This window comes from Montipora capricornis, chromosome 6 (assembly GCF_036669925.1).
Source record: "Montipora capricornis isolate CH-2021 chromosome 6, ASM3666992v2, whole genome shotgun sequence".
Classification (NCBI taxonomy): Eukaryota; Metazoa; Cnidaria; class Anthozoa; order Scleractinia; family Acroporidae; genus Montipora; species Montipora capricornis.
Window position 1 is genome coordinate 66,587,055 of NC_090888.1, and position 20,880 is coordinate 66,607,934.

At 39.2% G+C, this 20,880-nt stretch overlaps 1 protein-coding gene across 2 annotated transcripts in view; it reads right to left on the minus strand.

Annotated features, from left to right (window-relative positions):
• Positions 1–315: 315 nt before the first annotated feature.
• The window catches only part of LOC138052943 (protein NLRC3-like), a 22,731-nt gene continuing 2,166 nt past the window's right edge, over positions 316–20,880 (minus strand). Inside the window, exons 2-7 of one of the 2 annotated variants that reach the window (XM_068899546.1) lie at positions 14,308–14,399; positions 12,649–13,253; positions 8,560–8,817; positions 7,309–7,383; positions 6,770–6,835; positions 982–4,182 (exon numbers count right to left, since the gene is read on the minus strand). In XM_068899546.1, coding sequence (XP_068755647.1) covers positions 1,250–4,182; positions 6,770–6,835; positions 7,309–7,383; positions 8,560–8,817; positions 12,649–13,253; positions 14,308–14,327 — 3,957 coding nt within the window. In that variant the 5' untranslated portion in view covers positions 14,328–14,399 and the 3' untranslated portion in view covers positions 982–1,249. Of the gene's footprint in view, positions 4,183–6,769; positions 6,836–7,308; positions 7,384–8,559; positions 8,818–12,648; positions 13,254–14,307; positions 14,400–20,880 lie in introns of both variants that reach the window. The other variant, XM_068899547.1, reaches the window with a different exon arrangement.

Sequence of the window (20,880 nt, forward strand, 5' to 3'; positions counted from 1 at the left end):
AAATTAGGGCCCGTACGGCCCCGCGCGCGCTTTCATTGTAAAACTATTGGAAAAATGCCCGTACGAGGGCCGTACGCATTAGCGCGAGCAGGGCCGGGAAAAGCCGTACGGCCCTGCTAGGAACACGTACTGCTCCCTGCGATGCGATTTTAGAGGATTTCGTCGCTTTTACACATCCAAGTTACAGCGAGAAAAGCAAATGCAAGCAACCGTATTTGATGAACCATCTGTGTAAATTTTTGTTACTTATTTTGTCCAAACTTCACATTCTGAGTGCTCATGAATAGTGTAAACCGCCGATATGATAAAATGCTTATTGACTGAGTTTAGGTCGGGAAGGACAGGAAAATATTTGGCGCTCGGTCCATACGCCATGACCTCGGGCCAAATATTTTCCCGTCCGGCCCTCCCACTCAGTCAATAAGTACATAATAAGGTAACTATGTACAAAATCTGACTCCGTAAGACAGAAAACAAAATAAAAATCTCTACGGCAAGTACAATTTCGTTACCAAATCGTTACTAAACTAGAAATACATATTAAGAAAGCGCCTGGGCAAATCTTGAACTTTTTTGGTTGCTTTGAAAAGGCCGCAACACCAAGAAGTGGCGTCACTAGAGCAGAGTTCTTGGAACACATTTCCGAAATCAGAATAGCGACTCAATCAAACGAATCCTCGGGGGTATTGTATTTCTTCTTTTCCCAGACTAAAGTCAATCGAGCGCAACCTAAATCTCCACTCTAAAAGCAATCTGCCGAAAATGGTTGTAGCATGCTAAAACACATTGTCAGTACAAAACACTGCTTATGTTGTGTAACCAACTGCAAATATGACTGCTTCATTTATAAGAATATTAGAAAAAAACAATCCGCTAAAAAACCAACTGCTTTCTCTACAATTATGAACAAGTTAACCTGAAATGAGCAGCGAAGCCAGAATCTTAAGAGGGTCTTCATCACAGCGATCTGAAAGATTGTCACCCCACCACTGACTTCCCAACGGTCACTAACCGCTCCTTCAGAATCTGATCTCCCACCGGATAGAGGCAAACCAACATTAGATAATCATCTAATAATAATCTAGTTTTAGACTGTAAGTTCCTTTCATTAAGCAAACCATAGGCCTAAATCACTGTTCTGCAAATAAAACGAACTATCCGAAACCAGATTCATATCTTTCTCGTGTGGCTTTAACTTTCTTCGTGTTATTTCAGTTCCAACGAGCATGGAAATCAGAAACCATACTGACTAATAACGGTTAGTCGCCCACCCTTGCTCGTGAAACTTAAGCGTGCAACTCGTCCGCGGATTTATCTGTCGAAGGCTTTGTTTTCCCAACTCGCCAATCCGATTCTTCCGCAAGTCTAAAAAGGTCAAAGTACCATTATATCGAAGCGTTTCTGCAAACTCTGCGGCTCCTGAATCGCCGATGTGGTTTGAACTCAGCTGTAAATGCGTCAAAGCACGATTTGATTTCAGGGCCTTTGCCAGGGCTACTGCTCCTGAACATTCAATTTCGTTGTTACCTAAATCTAAACGCTCAAGAGAACGATTAGACTGAAGACCCTCTGCGAGAGCCATAGCGACTGAAGAGTTGATCGATGTATTACACAAATCCAAACGGGTCAACTGAGTACCACTTGATTGAAGAGACTTTGCAAAGGCTACTGCTCCTGAATTGCCGAAGTGAATTTGGGTTGGGAAGAAAATATCCCTTAGATAAAAATGAGTCAGAGTGCAGTTTGATTGGAGTGCCCGTCCAAGCGCTGCTGCGGCTGAGTCATTGACATTATTACCTTCAAGATTTAAGTAAGTCAGTGAACAATTAGATTGGAGAGCATGTGCTATTGCTAATGCCCCTGATTCACCAATACGTTCAGAATAAGGTTCATCACGATTAGGAAAGGGAAGAAAACAATTTGGCTTTCCTTTTAAAAACTCTTCAAAATTACCCACATCTAAATAGGTTAAGGTATGGTTGGACTCCAAAACGTGAGCAAGCGCTACGGCTCCTTGGTCGCCAATAAAGTTAAAGCTGAGATCCAAATACGTTAACACATTATTTGATTGCAGGCCTTTTGCTAAAGCTTGTGCTCCAATATGACTTATCTTATTATCATGTAGATTCAAATGTGTCAAAGTACGATTTGATTGAAGAACCTCTCCTAGTGCTTTAGCCCCTGAAATACTGATCCTGGCACATCGCAGATTCAAATGAGTTAACGTGCTATTCGACTGAAGAGCTGGTGTAAGTGTGTTTAAGTCAGTCCGCAGATGTAAGCCCGCAAACCACGGGCGGCTTAAGTCAGTCCGCAGATGTAAGCCCGCTAAACTCTGACTTGTCTGAAGAACATGCTTCATTGTTTCCAGTGCTAACTCATCTAAGTTAGCGCACCAAATCAACTCTGTCAGTGCGGAATTTTCTTTCAGATATTCACAGAGAACGAGCATGTTGTGAACACGAAACGAGAGGACGCGCACTTTAAACAAAGCAAAGCAGCTTGCAAGTGTATGTATCATCTTCTTCTGGTAATCCTTTAGTTCATTTCTCCGACCTTCACAGTCAGCAATAAGGTTACATGTTCCAATTAAAAATTTATGCTCCGTTATATTATGTTCCAATGCTGAACGTTCGGAATGTAAACTCCAGGAAAAAGAATCATCTTCACAAACGGCAACCTCAAATTCCTCGCCGTCCTCGTCGTGCTCCTCGTCGTAGCTCATGTCGTCGGAAACATAATGATCACTGCTATTGTCGCCAGCATCTTCATCTCCATCTCCATCTCCATCTCCATCTCCATCTCCATCTTCTTCTTCTTCTTCTTCTTCGTCTTCTTCGTCTTCTTCTTCCGGACGTATATTGAATCGTTTATCACGGCAGAAGGTAGCGCAAAGACATGACACGAGAAAACCTGCTACATCATCACTCTTACTTGCTACCGCTGTGATGAGAAATCCCCACACCTGCCAATACTTGTCAACAGGACTGAGCTGAGCTAGCAGGGTGACCTCTTTATCTCCTTTTAGCAGTTGATGGGCTAAGTGGAACGCCGCAAAATACTCCTGAAAGGTTTTATGGGTAAAGGAATAACTCGGGTTTGGTCTGATTTTACTCACACTAGCCTCTCGAGAAAGAAAACCGAATTCTAGGAATTCGGTTGATTGGCATTTCAACTCATTTCCAGTGAAATAAGCCTGATTATTCAACAGAGCTTCAAGGGCCATCTTTCCCAGCAAACTGAGCTGTTCTGCAAATGCCTCAATGGGATCACTGTTATACAAAGAAATTTCCTTCTTTGCACAATATCTCCTCAAAACACATGAAACAAGTTCGTCATACAACTTGGTTCTGTTTGAAGGGAACTTTCCTTCTGAATCTTCAAAAACGAGGCACAGCAAAGCTGTGTTGAGTGGATTGGCAGTCAATTCCCTCAACTGTGGACTCCTGTTCAATTTCTTGATCATTTTCTTTGCAAGGTTTGGATTCTCGTGATTGCTGAAATACTTCTTGATGTAGCTGTCAGCATCTTTATTGGTGTAGCCAACAATCTCTAAAAGTGTGTCACAGTATCGCCGTACCTCCGTTCCTGCCTCGTGTCGAGCGGTCAACATTAGATACAATTTGGAGAAGACTCTGCCTTTAATCAAGGGTAGGAAACCCTGCAAGAGATCACGATGTAATTCATCCAATCCATCAAGAACCAATAAGATTTTCGATTGATTACGGCGAATGAACTCGAAGAAGTTTTCCTTCTCCTTCTTGTCTGCATCGAGTGGTAGCAGCTTATCACTGATGTCTTCCTCGATGTCAGCAGTCTTCATGTCACGGCACTTCAGAAGAAGAAGTATCTCCACTTTGGGAAACGAAGCTTCAGGTGGAATTCCCGCCATGGACCAATCATATGCAAGCTTCTGACAGTAAGTGGTTTTACCCATTCCAGGCTCCCCCTCAATCAGCACCACTCTTGGTTTGTCACATTCTTTATGTGGTGCGAAGACATCTGTCATATTTACGATGTTGTCCGTTGGCTTTGCGCGTTCTTTTTTCTTGCTAATGATTTGTAATCTTGTAAAGATGTTGGACAGTTCCAATTGTAGCTCATCCTCGCACCATGGAAACGGACAAAGACCAGCACCTTTGTAGTCTCGTTTGATAAGCTCTACAAGTTTCTCTGGACACGCTAGAAAAACAAATAACTGTGTTATAAAAACACAAGTCCAGTTCCTACAATAAATAAAATAAACACAAAGAGTACGTACAAAATACTTCGGTCTAGCAAAGATAAACAGGTCCGTTACTTCGTCCGTTAGCTAACTCAACCACTCTTTACGATGCAACGTATTGAGCAAGTAGAAAAACTGCATCTAATGTGAGGCAGTTACATACATACACATACATAAACTTTATTCAAGTGTCTATAACTATTTAGCTCTTAGCTAAGAGCTAATTGGGGACACTGAATTAAAATTGATCAATGAAATTAAGATTAAAAGATAAAATTGATAGATACATGTAAAGATTTACAAGTTTAAATACAGTTAACGATTAACTGTAAAAATAGTTAATTATTTACAATGCTACTAACATTACTAATTTAGTTCAACATATAAATAATTTAAAAAGGGACTAAAATCAGAAGTTATCGTCAGGACTGGCACACTTGACAATTACAGCTCCCGTCCAATAATCCTTTTATGTCCATACCTCGGATTGCGTGTTTAAATGCTTCAAGGCTCGTTTTTTGACGTAAGTTAATATTTATTTTACTCCATAAATACGGTCCTAAATATCGGATACTATGTTTGCCGTATTTTCTAGTATTTTGTAGTGTTTACCCTAGGGATAGAAAAACCCTTGTTACGTAAATTGTATTTACTATTTTGAGATAGGGAAAATGTCAATTATAGTCTTGGGTACCAAATTATGTTTCACTTTATACATTAAAATTAAAATGTCTTGTAGTCTTCGATTTTCTAAACTCGGTAGTTTTGCCCATTCGAGGAGCTGTTCGTACGTTGCTGTTTTATTACTGAATACAGCTTGCAAAGCTCGTTCCTGTACCCTCTCTAGCTTCTTAGTGTCTGATGCTCTGCAAAAATGCCAGACCAAGTGGCAGTAGGTTAAATTCGGTAGCACCCCAGCCTTGTACAACTGAAGCAAGGCATGAGTAGGAACCAGTTTTTTGAGTCGATTAAGAACACCGACTTTGCTTCCTGCTTTCTTACAAATATCACTTATGTGTGAACTATAGTTCAGTCTACTGTCAAGTGTCACTCCAAGAAGCTTAAGGGAAAGTTTAGATTCGACATTCTCACCATCAATTGTGATTATAATTGCTGCAGCTTCCGTATCCCTGTTACAGAAAATCATTGCACCATACTTTTTATGATTGCCTTTAAGATAATTCTCATCATACCATCTTGATATAACTACACCCTCGTTTCTAAGAGTCTGCTCTACTTGGGATATTGATTCAGCAATAACATAAATCTGGTGGTCGTCGGCGTACATTGAGATGTTTGCATCCGTTATTTGATATGTCAAGTCATTTTGAAATATATTCCATAGCAGAGGACCAAAGGATGAGCCCTGAGGACATCCTCTTCTCATATCCTTCCACTCACTTACCACTGAATTTAGTTTTACCCGGTTTTGTCTATTTGTGAAATACGAACGCATGAGACAAAGTGCTTGCTCTGAGAACCCATATGCTTTGAGCTTGTTGATCAATAAGGACGGTTGCAATGAGTCGAAAGCTTTACTCATATCGGTGGAGAGTATGCCAACAACTTGTTTATTGTCCATAGCTGATTTCCATTCTTCTGTCAGTCTGATAATGGTTGTTTCGCAGATGTGCATTGTTCTATATGGTGAAATACTAGAGGCGAGGATATTGTCAAAGTGCTGATAAACTTGCCCACTCAATAATTGTTCATACACTTTATCCACTGTGCTTAAGAGTGTCACAGGTCGGTAGTTCATTTCATTTCATTTCACTCTTTATCTTTCTAAAATGGAATATTGGTCCTTCCTGTTCATGTATACCAGTTTTAATAATTCCTATACTTGAGTGTTCAGACAAATCATTCTCATCCAACATGCTTGCTCCTACACCTCCTATAGCATCCGCCATGGTTGCAAAATAGTTGACCATTATGTTTGATACATTTCTCGGATCCTTTTCAACTTGTCCATATTGATATTGTAATGCATGACATTCTAACTTTAATTAAGGGTAGTGTTAATGACTTTAAGAGGAGTGTCAATGGATGAAAGAACGAACGAACGAATAAATGAAGCTCGATTACCGTCACCCTGAATAGCACAATGTACTACAAACCGAAAGCTAATGCCATACAAACTCATTGTTTAATTCAGTTCTATGCTCTAGAAAATGTACGTAGACACCCCCCAAAAATGGAAAGCCTAAACTGAAAAAGCAGACCTTGGCACACATCAAAGAGCGACTACATTCTTATTTTGCTGCAACGTAAGATGAAATAGGCCATTTCCGAGTTCATGTCTGCCTCCCCTTCAAAGCGAGTCCAAGTGCGAAGTTTTTGTTATTAAAATTAGTTTTCATTCAGATGTAAAGTAGAACTAATTACCATCACAAAAACTTCGCACTTAGACTCACTTTGAAGAGGAGGCAGACATGAACTCGGAAATGGCCTATTGACAGGAAGTACATACGTCACTGCAAATCTAATCTTCTGTGTACCTTGCCAGAATAAACCACTTGTAGCCTAGAATTGTCACAAACTTACCAGTTGGCATGGGATTGTCTTGACACAACGCAGTTTCATTGGATTTTGTCAAGTCTTCCACTTGTTCTATAAGTGGGTACCCAGAAAAAAAACAAAATTATTCTCACACAAATGAATATCAGGTAAATAAATTTCATGGGCCTAGCTATTACCAACCAAGTAATCTGAATTGGATCTGAACACAACAAAGATATCCATGATTTGATTGAATATTAATAGTAGACTGTCATACTCTTTGAGTACTTCAGTGAATGTTCCCCAATGTTATGTGGTTGCAAAACAATACTACACACAGAGGTGGCAAAATTTGTGAACTGGCATCTATTATATCAGACTGCTAAATGTACCAAGGAGGTACACAGACCAAGGAGAACAGAGACTCGTCCTAATCTTTTTCTTGGTAGGGCAGGGTATGGGTGAGTGTGAGTGGGAAGGGTAAGAACATGATCAATGTCTATTTCTCTCAAAACATGAAGACATTATAATTCTCTATAAAGATTACAACAGAAAAATCTCATTGAAATAATTACTTTAATCACCTTGAAGAAGATTTACTTTGTCTTCTGTGCTCTGCTTACTGCTCTCAAGTCTCTCTATCTTCTGGTTTACTGCCCCTGTATTGCACGTAAAAGTTACAAAATGTAAACATGATAAATAAACGCACACTTGCAACCTATCAAACAACTAACAGTTTTCATATACTGGTTCAAAATTACACTCCCTTTTTTATTTGAAACAATACAACTATCGATGACAGAAACAAAAAAACCTTTGCCAAGTACAATTATATTCTTTTGTCTCACTCTGTATGTTTTCTTTTTAACAAGTCATGTAAAATTACCACATAAATATATGCAAGAGTTCATTTACCCTCTTTCAATTAATTGCACAACCTACACCCCTAGGCCCTTGCATCAGATTAAACAGTTTTGTGTTTCAGTTTACACTGCACATAATTGGTTTAAGGCCCCTCCAACACATCCTGGGTATTTGTTTTTAGTTTTTTTTTTTCCAATTCTTGTAATGGGGGTGACAGAGAGGTTTGTTGAGACAGATCATCAGTTGTTTACTTTAGATGTGTGTTGTTTTGATAGGAGGTTTAGTATCAGGCAAATTATAATTAATGTAATTATATAATTAGTATGTTCATACTAGTACACATCATGGCTCTGCATGCAGCATTTTGATCAGTTGTCAGTTAATTACGTTGGATCAATTTACCATAAGTTCCTAGCTCCATCCATTGCTTTCTCCAACATTTATTAATTATTCCATACATAGATTGTAAACCCCACTAACAGTCTCCTCTTTACAATGGCCACTTTGTTCTGTTACAGCGGACAGTCCATACATTCACTTGATTTATGTTAAACTCTCTACAATGGCCACCTCTTCACAAAGGCAATGGCCACTGAAGCACATCCCAACAACTGTCAGAGAAGAACCACTCAGCAACAGCCAGTTAATCAAGGGTTGATGAGTGGTGCCCATAACCCAGTTTTTATTGCAAAAGGTCATGATACTTGATCTGTACAGCACATTATTGGTCTGTTTCTGTTTGGTTTCTGTTTTGTTGATATAATTATTTTGATTTTGTTGCATATTTATGTACTAAAGTAAGCATTTTTTTAAAAAGAAAAATGCAAAAACCCTGAAAAAAACAGTACGGTGTGATATTACATCCCCATAATGGCCACCTCTGTACAGTAGCCACTTTCTTCTGTACCCAAGTAGGTTGTTGTGGACAAGTTTGACTGGAAAACAATTCATTACTTAAGATGTACCGGTACCTTCAAAATGATCCATTCTGTCTTCAAGTAATCCACTGCGATGCTCTAAGGTCCGCTGCCCAGTCTCCAGTAATTGCACCCTCTGTTCCACCTCTTCCAGAGCTGTTGCAACATTTTTCAGTTCATGTTGGACTTTTCTCTTCTCTTCCTCAAATTCTACAGACATGTTCCTCACGTCCACTTGCAGTGACTGAAGTCCTTGTTGAACCAGTTGTAACAACGCTGGGTCTATGGCAGAATTCATGCAGAGATGTGTTCCTGCCAACCAAACAAAACTAGAACTCATCAGTGGCAATAACATTATAACCACCAGATAAGTAGCAATTTAGTAAGAAAACTATCTGGTAAAGGTTGTATGTTGATCATTAATACAGTTACACCATCAGACCTTTGTTTTCTGACATTAGATAATTATGTACCGTATTTACCCGTGTATAAGTCGACCTTTTATGGCTTCAAAAGAAGCTCCAAAAATCGCCCTCGACTTATACACGGGTCAAAGATTTAGAGCCAAGTTCCAGCTGAATAATTTATTCAAAATTAACATAATAATATTGTCTTGGGCATAACAAACGCAGTGGACAAAAGACTTCAAAATGAATGGCAAAAGACTTCAAAATGAATGTAAGCAATTCCAGTTGAAAAGAAAAAGGATTTGCTCAACTCTAAATGTTGAAGATACTCACAAGCACAAATATGAAATAGACATAAGAATTTTTTGTTTTCCAAAGGCGGAAAGCTCTAAGGGCCAGGACACACTAGGCGATAAGTCACCGCAACAAATCGCCTTGTGTGACACGGTTAATTTCATGAAAATCATTGTCGCTGCGGCAGAATTTTGTCGCCGCGATAGCAGGAATTTAGCAGCATTGTCGCATTGTGTGTACACTTCCAGCAACAAGTCGCTGCGACAAAATATAAATGAACCAATGAGAGAGCGTCATGTGGTCAGCCATATTGAATTGGAAAACTAGTTCACATTCCCCCTCATACGAGATCACTGTGTGTGCTCCGAACAGGCGTCGTGTCACAGCGACTTGTTTTGCAAGTAGTACACATGGAGCAACTTGTTGCGGAGACATGCCACTGCGCCTTGTCGCCTAGTGTGTCCCGGCCTTAAAAGGCATTTCTCTTTCTTCAAATAAAATACGATCGTTCAACGGCTTAGTAACCTGGCACAATACCTCGTGTTTGCATGCAAGCATCGTCACTCGTGTTGCCTGAAAATGATGGTTGGTAATATTGTTTTATTCTTTATACAAACCTGGCTGATTTAAATGCTTTTGCAAAATTCGGATTGTTTGGTTTATGAGTTTTGTTTTGTTTTTCATGTGAGAAATTATAAGTCAAGGACCAATTAAACCTTCCATATTTCGCATCGTTATTCAAGTTATTGTTTTCTTGTGATGTTGTGCTTACCCTCTAAAGCCCTTTATCCTTGAAAAATGAAACAGGTTAGTTTGAGGTTTCCATGTCCGATTTTCTGAGAACTTTTTCGAAACTCAAGGACAAAATGCCCGCATATAACACAACTGCTGAACCACAAAACTATTAAGTGCTTGAGGCCCTGATTTTTTTGTAAATCCACAGTTCCAGAAATCGCAGAATACAAGATTAGTATCCCATGAACATTTAACAAAGAAATTAAGAAATTGCTCGATTTCTATGAGGTGATGGTTGATTCAGCCTTCAGCCTCATCAACTATCACCTCATAAAAATCTCGAGCTCATATTCTAATTGTTAATTAGAACTTTTTCAATAACTTGAGGTAGAGAATTTATTAAAATGGCAGGCAATTTTAATGGTCTACTACACTGTAGAAGACTTTGTTTCAATTTTTGTGCCAAACGTGCACACATGCATTTTTCCACCATTTTTTCCCGCCCCTCGTGAATGTTGTTCCTTCCCAAATTTCTTGTTATTCTCTGATTTCTTTCTTTCAAGAACTTTCTGTTTTCTCTGTCACAAAAAGTCAGAAGTCAGACATTGTTTATGCTAGAGCTCAAGCAGCCATATTACGATCATCAGGTCATTCAGTCAAAGAAATCGCTAAATTTTTTAACAAGACGGAACATTGGGTGAACAAGTGGTCGAAAAGAGAGTGCTTCAAAGACAAACCAAGAAGCAGACAACCGTTTGTTTTAACCAATTGTGCTTGAAAATCAATCGAGAAAGGGAAGTACAAACGGGACAATTCAACAAGACTGCCAAGAATCTTCAGCAGAAAAATATCGAAGTTTCAAGCATAACGGTGTGGAGATACAGGGCTAAAAAAGGAGCAAAAAGCAAAGTAAAGCTCGTTTGAGATTCGCCAAGAAATATGCAAAGCTCACAGCAGAAGATTTGGACAATTTTTTAGCTACAGATGACTTTCCTAAATATCTTTCCTGTACCCTAATCTAAAAAACCATATCATATGGGGCTCCCAGGAATGTGATGTTTCTCCAGCTTTCCACGAGAAGCAAAGTGCGAAGGTGATGGTGCGGGATGGCATGACAGGTCGTGGGCTCACAAAGTTACACATGCTACCCACAGGCCAATCCTTAACTTCTGAGTACTAAATCAACCAAATCCTTGAGAGAGAAGTGAAACTGTTAACATCAAGGCATCAGGTGACAGGTGGCCCAATAGAAAAGAAGTAGTTTAGCTCAAAGAAAGGGACGACATTCATTCAGGATGGAGCAACTGCTCACACTTCTATGGTAACTCAGACATGGTGTCAAAAGAATTTGCCAATGATGAGCCCATGGGTATTTTTGAGGAAATTGAAGGTGCGATGATTACCGCTGAAGAAACCAAGATCTTAAGATTAAAGCGAAGATTTCAAAAATACGCATAATAAGATGGAATACTGATCAACATTAAGACATAAAGTAAAAAGAATAAAATGCATACAGAGTATAACCAGAAAAATATCCTTCATCTCTTCTCATCCTCGACCAATTGGCCATTACAAGGCCACAAGTTAAAAAAAATTAATGTCAAAATACACATGGTGTATCACAAATTCTTATAATTATAAACAAGAAAACGCCAAACGCCTGTGCAGTAGAATGTTCACAGCCCTCTATTTTCTCGTAGTTTTATTCAAACATTGAACACACGGATAGCATCGCAAGAGACCTGGACTCCAGCACAAAACAGGAGTGTTGAAAAATAGAGAGGCTGTGAACAGTATACCTGTGCAGTTGCAAAGGTTTTAGAAACAGAAACCCAAGAACAACAGAATGGCCAGCTGCAAGTAGAGGACCCCTTGGAATGTTAACACATGGCAAATATCTCGTAAATGAAGAGACTGAAATTTGTTGCAGCAGAGAAAGAATTGCGAGGAAACGCACATTTAATGACATGGTGTACTACTGAAGCAGTAGCCTTATCCGTCCTTCTTCAAACAGGATTGCTGTTCCAGCTTCAAACTTGGGGGGTTGTATAAAAGAAAACTAAATAACATCCAACACTGACCAAACAGAACAATCTCGCCAAGAAATCCAAACAACCTTTAATTTCCCTTGTTTAATATTGTTTGAGCAGTAATTTACTTTGCTTTTCGCAATTTTATACCGTTATTTAGGCGGAGAGATAACTTTTCAGCTGTGAATTACACCAATTACACTGTCAGGCAATGATTTCAATCTACAAAATGAAGATTTGCTTAAAAAAATCGAAGATTTGCAAAAGAAATGCGACGAAAGCTCGGAATACCCATAGAGAGGCTCAAGCATCGCTGGTCAGTGAACTTGTCTGATCTCACTCTCATTGAGAACATATGGAGTATAATTGACGAGACAACATACAAAGATCCAGCCCCCAAAACGATGAAAGAGCTGAAAAGTTAACTACACTTTGTATGGAAAAATGTGACTCTTGAAACGGTAAAGGAACTCGCACATCCTACTCCTAGGCGCTTAGAAAATGTCACTAAAATAGAGGCAGGCATTCTGGTTGCTAATAATTTGAATGATCAAATGAAAAATAAGCAAAAACAATATACCTAATTTTTAAAGAGGTAGACATTTAAATAAATAATGAAAAGTTATGATCATGAAGAAAACAAATCAGAACAAACTTTGAAACACCCTGTACATTACCTTTAGTTTCCCAGTCTTTTAATTCTCCAAGAAGTTTTCCTTCATCTGCAGCTGGTAGAGCCATGGCTCTCACTAGGTGTTCCATGTCAATAAAACTTTGTTGATACTTGACTTGATCCCATTTGCCGAAGACACAGTGTGCCCAGTCATTCCTCCCCATTCTGACATTACCTGCAGCCGTTTGTACAGGTGCCGTAAATACAGGCACCACACCAAGTAATGTCAACACAGCTGAAGCATCACATTGGTCATCAAAAGCAGTGAAGTGGGCCATGTAGTTCTCAACATACAGCCTGGCAAAGTCAACATGAGACATCACTCGGCAGTCAAACAGAGAATAATTGAATTTTCCACGATATCTGGGATGAACATCATTTCCATTGATGTTTTCATATTTCAAAAATTTTCTACATGTAGGTGGCCACCGTTGAAGACGTCCAGATGTACTCTGTCCATGAATATTGTGGCTAGCCTTCAGGTTGTTGTATTCAGAGTTGATGCCTTGTTCCACAAATGGACGTATCTGTGGTATGAGGATCTTGTTGAGTGCTATTCCAGCCACAAGCCATCGTTTCTGATTTTCAGTCAAACCAAGATGGCTTGACCTAAACGTATAATGTTGCACATTAGCCAGGGGATTACAATATTCCCAAAAGATGGCAGTTTTTTCAATAATTTATTGCCATGCTGGTTGGAAAGAAGAATACCTGATCGCTTTCCAAGCAATTTCAAATGCAAATTACTTAACACTCTTTAGGGAGGAGTCATTCAAGCAAAGCTTACTTTAATTGGACTTGGTTTATTTGGCTAATCAAGGTTCAGAGGTGTCTTGGAGTCCTTTGTCTTCTGGTTACCCTTCTAGTACCCTGCTCTATTGTTTTTCCTGGTTTTCCTTACAAGCAAGGTAGGATTAGCCTAGGAGGAGGCCGGGTAACCCTATTTTGCTTGTTCGCATTGTTCTTCTAGATTTATTAAGCCATGTAAAAGCTCATTAGAAGACAGGAATACCCTCCTAGTAGGACCAAATTTAGGGTTGTCACATTCCTGCCAAGAATAAAACATGGATTCACACATAAAGCTGGAGAATTACAATCGGAGAACTATGCTTGCAAGAGTGGTGAATCCAAGCCATGATGATATAAAAACTCAGGACAACAGTCTGGGTAACAGTTTGGGAGCTGGAATAGAACATTCTCCTGGCAATGACCAATTAATAGGCAAAGTTAAGTCTTGTTCAAAATGCCAAGGTTTGACAGATGGAGTCCTTCTTGATCAGCCACGCAATAAATCAAAAGAGAAAAGAAAATAACAGACTCCTCTCTGTCGTAGAAATGGCTTGGAATGCTTTTCAAATATATCAAAGAAAACAAGATGAAATGCAAATTCAATGGCGTCAACTTAGGGGCTGATCTATCGAGCATATAATATGTGCGTGGCTATGTTGGTAAAGTTAAGTCCTAGGGATGAACCAACACGTGTAAAGGAAGCTCTAGGAGGGTTACCCTCCCAGCTCCATGTAAACAGGCTTTATAAAATTTAGTTTACTGATTTCTATTTCCATCATGTGTACCTAAAAATTGTAGTCTTAACTGCTTGATTTTCTAATAACAATGTACGTTACAAGACAGTGAACATTATCTTACATGTACAGTAACTTACCCAGAGGAAGCTGTCGACATCTCATGAAGTATAATTACAATGATGAATTACACGTATTACAAGTCCTTGACCATCAGATTACCTAGCAATGCCTTGATAAGAAAGTACAAGTACATTAATCATCTTAAAATTAATTTAAAAGTGATTTTCAACTACAGTTGGACCCGGCTGAAATTCAAACTTGGCTACTTCGAACCCATGGTATTTTGAACAATTTTTGATTTCCCCTGTGAGTTCAAAATAGTGGGGTTCAACTGTATGTGTAATAAAATTAAAAAGTAAAAAATTAAGTAGTCCCCTGGCCCAAAAAAATTAACAAAAACAACACAACAAACCAATCCAACCTCAGAGCAATATACACATTTACTAGCACAAAATATGGGAACAGACAATTGGTTTTGGTTTGTCTGATTGGTTCGGAAAGGCATGCGTTTCGAAGCCAATCAGAGAGTACAGTCAGCAATTACAGTAAAGCAAGACCAATGCAAAATGCATGTACTTTAACACTTGCAATTGATGACAACCACCCTTATCAAAATACATGCAGTCAACTCTCTCTTAAGTGACCACTCCATGCCCAGCAAGAAGTGGTTGCTAAATCAGGACGTGGTCTCTTATGCGAAAAATAGGTCCCTCTGGGGACATGTGTTTACAGGTAACAAATGTTACACCATTAACATTGTCTGTGTGATTGTTGACATGTTTTTGTAATGGGCGTTGACAATGAATGCTTGGAATGCACGAAGAGCATTGCAATTAAGTTTTTCAGATAAACACTGCATGTGGCTACTGTAACAGTTACAAAAACTGAGTGAATTTTCAAAGGAAGAATGGGTGCATTTATAGGGAAAATAAAGAAAAAATGAAATAATGAGCCAGGGGTAGTAAGGTGTGCAAAGAGTCATGATGGAATCCAGCAGAAGTTGATCTGTTTGAAAATCAAGGTCAATGCAGAGTTCCTTTCTTGGATGTTTTTTTTATTTTTTCACTCAAGAAGAGCACTGTTAATTCTCAAGGTTTATCATGTTTGTCAAATAATTCTGTATCGGGGGTGATGTACAAAGAGAGAAAACAAATTATGAGCATGTCACTTGATAGCATCAGGTAGCTTCATTTGCTTGAGCGATGTTAATGCTTAAGCTCCCGATTTTCCCATGAAAGTTTTTTGGCTTGAATGAAAATCACAACATTTTTTCCGGAAAATTATTTAAAGTTAATTTCGTGACCTTTCTGGTGTTAGTTGGTCTTGGTTTTAGTTAGCTACCAAATTAGATTTTCAAATTTCAAGTTCTTTTACCATCTCAGCAACTTTCAGTCTACAAAGAATTTATGTAAAATGAAATTTACTTCTACCCATCAGGCCCGATTTGTTCAAAAGATGGATAATGGTATCCACCGCATAAATCACTGTCCGTTTGATAACACAATTGGTTTCGCTATGACTTATCCACTGGATAGTGATTTATCCGTTGAATAGCGCTATCCATCGTTAGAACAACTGGAGCCAGGAATTTACATTTTAAAATTCTACAAAGTTTCGGCATTAAATATCTCGATCTTGACATGCCAAAAATATGCATATCCCATCTATTGGCATACGTATGTCAAAGTATAAAGTTGTTTATCAGATGAAGAAATTACAAAATGTTTCAAAATTTGAAAATATCTCCATCTTATGGCTGGAAAATAAATCTGAAAGCTCACTGGAGAGGTCTTAACTACATTTCTACTCCAAAGGAAGGCGAGAGGTAGTAAGGTGTGCAAAGAGTCATGATGGAATCCGGCAGTAGGTGATACTGTTCGTTATTTATTTTTTCACTCAAGAAGAGCACTCAGTCTGGTAATTCTCAAGGTTTAATACGTTTGTCAAATAATTTTATATCATGGGAGATGTACAAACTTTAAGAGAGAAAACAAATCATGAACACGTCACTTGATAGTATCTGGTATCTTTATTTGCATGATACCTTACCTCCTACAGGTTGAGATTGGCTGAGTAGTCTATTTGGTCAGTAACTGGTTTGGTTTTGGTTTTCCGACAATTGATTGAAAACCGCTCTTAAGTAGGGGTGTAACGATTAATCAAATTCTCGATTAATCGCGATTATGACCGTTCGGTTCGATTCACGATTATTTGATTCCACGTTTCGATTTTGGTTCGATTTTGCGCATACCTTTCCAAAAGTGCCCTCAGTGAGTCATTATATTGTAAAATTAGAATCTAGATCTCAATAAGATGTGCGTTTTTCATTGACAATCGATCAAAGACGCTAACTTGCAGTTCTTGCGCCATGTTGCTTGGTAAAAATGTTGCCCCTCCACCACCCCTTGAGAATTTCCAATAAGGCAAACCATGTGCGTGTTCATTGTCACGTTCTCAAACATGGCGACGAATGACCAAGCGATTGTGAATCCGCCTGCTTCTTTTCGATCCGCAGTGTAGAAATATTATGGTTTTCCGACTGAAGACGGAACAACAGACAAGTCTAAAACTATCTGCAAAATTTGCTTCGCAACTTTCAAGTATTGTGCCGGTTCGACCTCAAGCATGAGCGCACACTTAAAAAGTCAACACAGCATTGATGAAAAGTCAGAAGTGTTGCAGTCAAAGACGGCAAAAACTTCGCCGGGTACCAAAAACAGTACTGAAACTGGACAGTCAAAAATTCAGGATGTTCTGGAGAATAAGTTGCCGCGGTCGGGCAACAGAGCAACGGCAATAACGAAGTCTATTGGAGTTTTCATTGCAAAGGACATTGAGAGTTTAGGGTTGTATGTTGTATGTATCATCTTGCAAGAATTAAAAATCATTAATATTTTGCATAATCGAATCGAAATAATCGAAACCGAAAGGCAATAATCGAAATCGAATCGAATCGAAAGGAACATGAATCGTTACACCCCTACTCTTAAGTAGTTTATTATATGGCACTCAGGCCTTAAACTTACTGGTAAAAATTAATACGCGGCTTGTGACCCTTTCAATGGAAACAGTACCTACCGCAAAGTCCCAATCAAGAAAGAACCAATCCGAACACTTTGATTTTCTTCAAGACTACCTTGCCATATAATAAAGCCAGTTATATTATTGTTGCCTGATCAAGTAAAATGAAGAAAATATACAAAGTTCCTTTAGAAAAATGTATAAAATACATCAATGTCATTGTATTGTATTGCAATAATACCTTAACACAGGGCTCTAGAAAAGTGCCATTCGGTCGTCCGGGAGAAGTGGATTTGGATCATGTGTATTAACCAATTGACTCCCAGGGGTTCCCAATAGACGAGTAAAATCATCTGGCATTAGACAGAGTAAAATGCTAAGTCTGGCCAGTTTCGGCCAGTTTGGACATCAAAGGGTTTCAGAGTGAGTCATTAAAGGCACCCATCGACCGATACTCTAGCAATACTGTGTGCTGAGTATTGGCTTAGTATCAGTTGAAATATTGGTCAATTATCAGTCAACATGCCGGCTGAATATGGATCAACGTAACAGCCGATACTCGGCCGACAGTATCAATCGCTACATTGGCCAACAGTGTGTTGGTGGATATATCGACTGATATGTCGACCCACAGTTGGTCACTACATCGGTGAACTCTGTATCAGCCAATATGTTGACCGACATGTCACTCGACAAGTGACCAACATTCGGCCGATACTCTACCAACACCGATTAGTGTCACAAACCTTAGTTAGGAGCCCTCGCATGTTGGAGAAAAAATATAAGATAACCTTTCCTTTTCTTTTGCAGTGGCCATTTCATATTATAAATACGTGACACACCGGTATCGGTGGTCTGGAAGCAAATAAATTAGACGTGGTCAAGTGTGGAGAGATCTGGTACAGAGAAATTCTCTTAGCTTATGGCAAGGGATGAAACTCTTTTTACAGCTTTCCAATTTCACATCAATACCAAGCCAAACTTCTGTCCAAATTTAACCAAAATCCCTCTGCAGGAAGAAAGGTTTGACAACTAAATATCCGAGGGCTTATTAATTTTGTCTGAATGTTTCCAACTGTGCAATATCTTGGCATCATTTTAAACTCTTTGATTTGGTTGCATGTCTTCCATTTAAGGGACACAGGAGTATGAGTGTTTGACCGAAATGCATAAGGCAGAAGAAAACAAGATTTTTTTGTCCTGATTGGCTTTTGTTAATTCTGGAGGTTTGAACCCTGTATTCCGGAAATAAAATAATCAATAAAATAATCATATCTTTGCTACTGACATGGCTGACATCCAAACTAGACCCTCCGTGAGGGTACACTGGGTTGCCCGTGGTACGTGCAGCATTCCAGGCAATTTTTTTCAAATTTGGGGGTCATTAAGACCATTTATTATATGGATTGTGTCTGTAGCCGATATAACGCGCGCTCTGATTGGCTAATTGTGACTGAATTGTAGGGCATTATTCGATAGATAGATAGATAGATAGATAGATAGATAGATTTTCCACAATGGTCTACCTAAGTATCTCTCGGAAGAGCTAGAGAACATTCAGCGTCGTGCACTTAGAATAATTTTCCCAGATTTAGGCTACCAAGAAGCTCTTAAAGAGTGCAATATTGCCACCCTCTACCAACGGCGCCAATTGCTGACGGAGCGCCTGTTCAATGAAATCAAAGACAACAGCTGCCACAAATTACATGGCCTTTTGCCGTCACGTAATCTTAGTACTGTAGCCTTAAGGAGAAAGCGCGCTTTTAACGTACCTTTTTGCAGAACAAATAGACTAAAGAATAGTTTTATCATGTACAACGCGGCTATTTCTTAAAAATTCTTCACGTATAATATATATAATAGTATACATAAATAGTTTTTTAGTATTTTTAGCTTTTCTTATTTAGTTTTTCATCTTTTTTGTATTTAGTATCAAGTAAACATTTGTACAGGTCCGAAATCCAGCCTTTTGGCTGCAATGGATTTTTAATAAAGCTATCTATCTATCTAAAATAACAGTAAAATATCTTTTCCAGGCAAAATTTAGTCATTTTAGCGTTGATTACGAATTTTTGGGTGCAAAACTAAAATTTTCTGCAAACTGCATCAGGTAGCACGCAATCAAGTGGAGGAAGCAAGACAGCGACGGGGAAGATACGAAGTCCGATCGACTGTCGACGCCCAATTCTTCATTTCCTTGTAGAGTCACATGTTCCATTTTTTTCCAGCGACCCCAGTCTCAGCCGGTGGGTTAAATTCCTCCCCCCCTCCCCCGGCAAACCCCGGGCATTTGACTACTTTTTTTTGTCTGGGGAGTGGGGAATTTGACTTTTGCCTGCATGGGGTGGGGAAAATTGAACCAGAAGAGTTTCATCGGTTTTTTTTTTGGGCGCCGCGCCGAAGTCGCTAACAGCCATAAAACATGTGTGAACAAAATGGGACAGTTAAGAAAAAAAAGGTCTTCAAAAGTTGGCGACAGACAGACAAATCCGAAGACAGGTTAGGGCATTTGAACACTATTTTGGCCCGTGGGGGCTGGAATTTGAAAGATCCAGGGGGGGGGGGGATTTGAAGTTTCGAGTTGATCGGTGAACAAGAAGACGCCTTAAGGCGTTTACGTGGGATGTATTGGTTTAGTGATAATTATGTTGAATGGCATTGGAAGGTTGAGAAGTGTATCAACAACAAATGTGTACAGGAAAGAGGGAGATGTTGAGTACTTCAACTGTGAAAGATATAAAGACGAAGAAGACATGATGAGAATGAAGTGAGCGAGAATACCTTAAATAATAGTTGCGGTTGCAGGGAGAATAGTGGTAAACTACCCTTTCCGGGAGAAATGAGTGTGGTATGTGTGTCCGGACCGTTCATGAGACTAATTTACCATGGGAATATCCATACGCAAGGGAGAAAAGGCACTGAGGTTTGTCGTTTACTTCAACATGAAACTGCTATTTTAGCTGTGGTGCGAAAAAGTAGCCTTTGCCGACAAAGGATTTTTTCATGTTCTTGACCGCATTGGTTGAGTATTGTGTGAGCGTTCTGTACTAGGAGATCAGAGTTGTGGCAATTTCTTTATTCGCGCAAAAGTCACGCCATTTGACTACACAACTGACGATTAATTTTGCTTAGGAATTGCGTGACGAATTGCGGGCATTGAAGGGTTGTTGGAAGAGGCTACTTTTCCCAAGGTAGCTCACACTGTGAAAATGTAGCCTTTGCGCGGCGGGTATTTGTGCTTTTGAGAAGGATTGACGTTGATATGAGGGAAAAATGTGGTGTAACTCTTTGTAACAACTGTATACCTAGCCTCCCACGCAGACGTTCTTAGGCTTGTCACACGTTCCTCCGCGTTCGTGGGGAGGAACGCGTGACAAGCCTAAGAGACTACTGTATACGAAATCTTCATAGCAGCGGAAAAAACATTTTTAACATCATTTTTGTTTGAATGGGTTTTTCACGATCATGTAAACCCTAACAAAATGAATTAAGGTCTTATAGCATAATGAAAGATTCATAGCAGTAGAAAATGTAACTTTTTGTTTGGAGCCTATAGTGCTCGAGTAAACTAGAACAAAAGGAATCAACCATTACAATGGTTATGCAAAAGATTCTGCAACGAACTGTAA